Here is a 4,167-nt window from a genome sequence, read left to right on the forward strand (position 1 = left end):
AAGAGATGAGTTTAAATGGAAATTATTTTCTTCCAATGAACCCACATTACAAGATAAGGAATGTGATGAAAAGAAAACACAGCTGAACATCCTGTTTCAAGCATTTACTGGTGTCTAAGCATCCTCATTTTCTCCGGTCCTGTGAAGGTTTGTTTCTGATAGGAAGAGAAGGCAAGCATAGTCTTCCCTAGTGAGGGATTATAACCATTGTTAAAATCTGTCTGAGGAAGAGTGCTACGTTGCAGTTTACCCTCTTAAGAGCAAAGGTCCAAGAAGCTCTGTTTACACAGGTATGTTGAGATAAAGAATGACACTTCATCTAATGTCAGCCATGCATGATGGTGTAAAACACCAAATGCTTCCTCAAAAAGTCTTGGATGGTTTTCATTTGTTTTTAACTTACAAACAACTATAAAATCTATTTCCTGAATTTTTCTAGGGAAATGTATGGTGTAATATTACCGCAGGCCTAGGCCCTAGGGTATATCACCGTGTCCTGCAGCCATAGGGAGGAGGAGGAGGAGAGAAGATCCAGCAGGCAGGAATTGTGCAGCAAGATTGATGATTTTAATTATTTTACAAACTCTTTTATAGACTTTTTTCTTCATAGTCTAATTGGACAAAGGATCAGCCACCCCTTGGGGTGATTGGCTAAAATCCTAAAACATCCATTTTCAAAATATTTTTCTACTATACCATAAACAAGACTTTTCAAGGCTGCAGGTGTTTGGTTGTTCACATACTCTGCTACCTCTTCTGTGAGAGAGAAAAATCTCTCACGGGCTTAGAAAATAGCAAGAAAATCCTTGCTAGCAGCATTTTTGTATCTACAGTGTAAGATGCATACATTATATTAATAGCCTATTACTCACAGAGAGGGATTTTCCTTTCTGTCCCTAAAACAGCAACTATTTTAAAAGGATTTTTCTGATTCAGAGGTTACTTTTTCATAAATTAGTTGTTTGAAGGGTGTTCCAGCAAATCAGGAGAAGAACTGAGTGTGTTGAGCCCTAATGGATTTTACTTTCCAATGGGCTATTTTAAGATTCCCAGTCATACCAGATTATGTTTCTTGACATAATTGAAAGCAGTTCTTATCGAAAGATGAGGTAAGACATACTTGGTGTCTACCAAATATGTGAAAACCTTGGAATGATCACAGACCTTTCTTTTTCCAGCACAATACAAATAATTTCCCTAATCCCAACAGGAATTCTGGTATGGAACACGACAAGGCTTCTTATCTGGAATAAAGTTTTGTTATCCTGGTACAATATGGTTTGATCAGGGCTGCATTTCTAAATAGAATCTGGGCATTAAACAGTGTGAAGGACTGCCTTGAGTATTTGCTTTCAACCCAAGTCATTTTGCTTTGCAAATGGTAAAGGAGAAATATAGTAATAGAAGTTTTTCAAGAAATTATCAATTTATTAATTTTGGATAATTTGAATGTAATAATTAATGAACTTCAAAAAAATAGTTTTCTTTAGAATTAATGCCACATTTGAAAGGTTTAAAAAGCAAAATATGAAGAAAAAATTACCAAATTAAATTACAAAATTAACCAATCTGTGTGGTTGTAAACACAGGTCTTAAAAGCATCCTGCTCAGAGCCAGATTATCCTTCAATGGAGAGATGCAATATGAAAACATGCAACCATGAAGATCCTGACTTTAAACAGGTATAAATCATGATCAAACAAATAAAAACCTGTGTGTGAGACTGGGTATGCAAACATAGGTGTGTAAAAAGAGCTGCTAAATTCATCCTGTTACTCATTAAGTGACAAATTGCTTACTTTTCTTTCAACTGATCTTTTGTATTTTCCTCAGAAAAAGGAAAATAAGACATTTTCCCTTGACTTGTATTTATGAGAACATCCTTCAATCTCCAGGCAAAATACCTGACTTTCAGTTAAAACATGAAAGGTAGATATGTTTCTTGTATTATTATGCTTATAGAAAATGGAGGGAGATACAAAGTAGATTTCATCCAGTACCAATTCTTAGGCAAGACCTAGAAAATCTGGATGAGTGTATTAGCAGATCTAGAAGGATCAGATCGCAAAAGTTATGGCATTTTAAGAACTAATGAATCCATCAGCCATAAACTTCTGGGAAATAATAAAGCCCTGTCTTATTTTCAGAATGATTTTCTTATTGTCAGATGATTGTAAAACAGGAGTGATGCATTGTGGACAGAAATACAGATAGCTGGGTCATTTCTTAACATGTTTTTGTGACAAAAGCTTGGTTTTGTTGGCTCTTCTCTAGATAGAAATGATAAAACATAGTACGCACATGGAGGAAATTATTTGCCCTTTAGGATATCTTACCTAGACATGTAAGGTTTAGACCTTAAAACTGAGAGAAAATGCAAAACTAAGGAAATGTAACTAATAATAATTTCTATGTGGGTTTATTATTAGACTGAAAAGACAATCTTTCCAATTTCAATAGGCAAAATTAGAGCTATTTGGGCTCAGATAGTTTCAGAACTTCATAATAGGGACTGTGAAACCATGAAAACCTGAAATTCACAGCCTAAATTTCCTAAAATTTCTAACCTTTCTCCTAAACCAGAAATTATTAAATTACCAATTCTGAGAAATCAAAGTCTCTCTGAAATGGTTTTCGAAAGGTATGAGCTACACTACTAGTAATTAATGAACAAATCTCCTGAATTCTGGGCCTGGAAAATCTAAGTGGGTCCTTCAGTTTAAGTTCTGCTGATTACTCATCTGCCACTAATACTCCTTGGCTCCACACAGAAGGAGAAAGCAACAAAACTTAGGAAAATTACGAGGCGACTTCTAGTCCCCTCCTTGTATGCTGCAAACTATCACAGTCATATTGATTCTTGCAAATTATATTTCATACACTCTTTTATTTCAAGCACTTTGTTTTTAACATAAAAATACATGCCTTTTCTGTGGAGCTGTTCACAAAAAAAGACTTAGTGTCTTTATGCCTTCAAGTTTTGGAGGAACATCTGAAAGAGCTGTAACAGTTGCCTGTAGAGACATATTTATCACTTTGGGTTTTTTAAATATAGTTAAAATGAAAAATTCTTTCTGAGAACCCATTCCTTTCCTAACAAAATCTGGTCATCATGGTTTCTTGTTGATACCCTGAAATAGAAGAAAAAATGTTACTCATTTGTATGAGCAGAAATCAGAAGCCTGCACTTGAATCACATATGGTGGGAGAAAGAGGCAAAATCATAGGCAACTCTGAATCATGAGATTCTTAATAAACCTTCTAAAATGAATGTACTGGTCAGTAAATATTTTCTGGTGTGATGAATAGAGCCTGCATTGTCCTTAGGATGAGAAAGTGTGGGAGTAGTGCACTGAGATGGAGAAATATTTCTCATGGATAATGACAATGCTATGCAAGGCTGGAATGTGATATTTAATCTGCTAGCTTTGAATAGTTAATCTTAAAGACAGTAATTTTCCTGGTTTTTATTTGAAGACTGCCAGTAGAATTATCAGAAACGTGAGAATCTGTGGACCCTGTTGTTATACCAGGAAGAGTTGCATATAGTGTTGTAAACATTCATTTCTGTAACCAAGGCTATAGAAATACGGTTCACAATCACTATTACTTGAAACATCTTTTATTAAATTTAATAAAAATATTAATTAGGTTGTTATAATAATAAAATAATTTTTTAAATTTACAGCAAGTAATACTCTACAATAACATCAGATTCTGATTGGGGATTAAGTCAGCAAGGTAACACAGGTGACAACCAATATTTATTGCAATGCTGTTGTGGTAAGAATGGAAAACTGCACTGTAGACACAACTATGGCCACACACAGTTCACACAGTGGCAGCATCCCAGCCAGAGCAGCAGTAGAGAAGCCAACCCCAGCAATTCACTCAGGAGCATTTACTTATAACCGTGATTATTCTAGCTCTATAATAGAGCTAGAATATGTTTTTCATAATTAATAATATCATTGAAGGAAGTGCAGTGAACTGTGGGGTATGCCCAGCCCCTGCCCTGGAAGGATCTCTGCTGAGATAAAGAGATTTTTCAGCCAGCCAGCAGGACTCCCTGGAAAGGCAACCACTTCTTTGGTCACGGCGAGAAAAGACAGACCCACAATCCTTTAGGAGACCCTATGCAGATTCTTCGTAACCCATTGGCCTTTA

The 4,167-nt window shown here is 35.6% G+C and overlaps 1 protein-coding gene across 4 annotated transcripts in view; it reads left to right on the forward strand.

Moving 5' to 3' along the window:
- Nucleotides 1–4,167, forward strand: part of LOC108446370 — a 28,047-nt gene that overhangs the window by 10,848 nt on the left and 13,032 nt on the right. For 3 of the 4 annotated variants that reach the window (XM_017732831.1, XM_017732830.1, XM_017732832.1), the window contains one exon: nucleotides 1,590–1,682. In XM_017732831.1, coding sequence (XP_017588320.1) covers nucleotides 1,590–1,682 — 93 coding nt within the window. Of the gene's footprint in view, nucleotides 1–1,589; nucleotides 1,683–1,833; nucleotides 1,930–4,167 lie in introns of all 4 variants that reach the window. The other variant, XR_001861541.1, reaches the window with a different exon arrangement.

This window comes from Corvus brachyrhynchos, unplaced genomic scaffold, assembly GCF_000691975.1.
Source record: "Corvus brachyrhynchos isolate BGI_N302 unplaced genomic scaffold, ASM69197v1 scaffold194, whole genome shotgun sequence".
NCBI lineage: Eukaryota > Metazoa > Chordata > Aves > Passeriformes > Corvidae > Corvus > Corvus brachyrhynchos.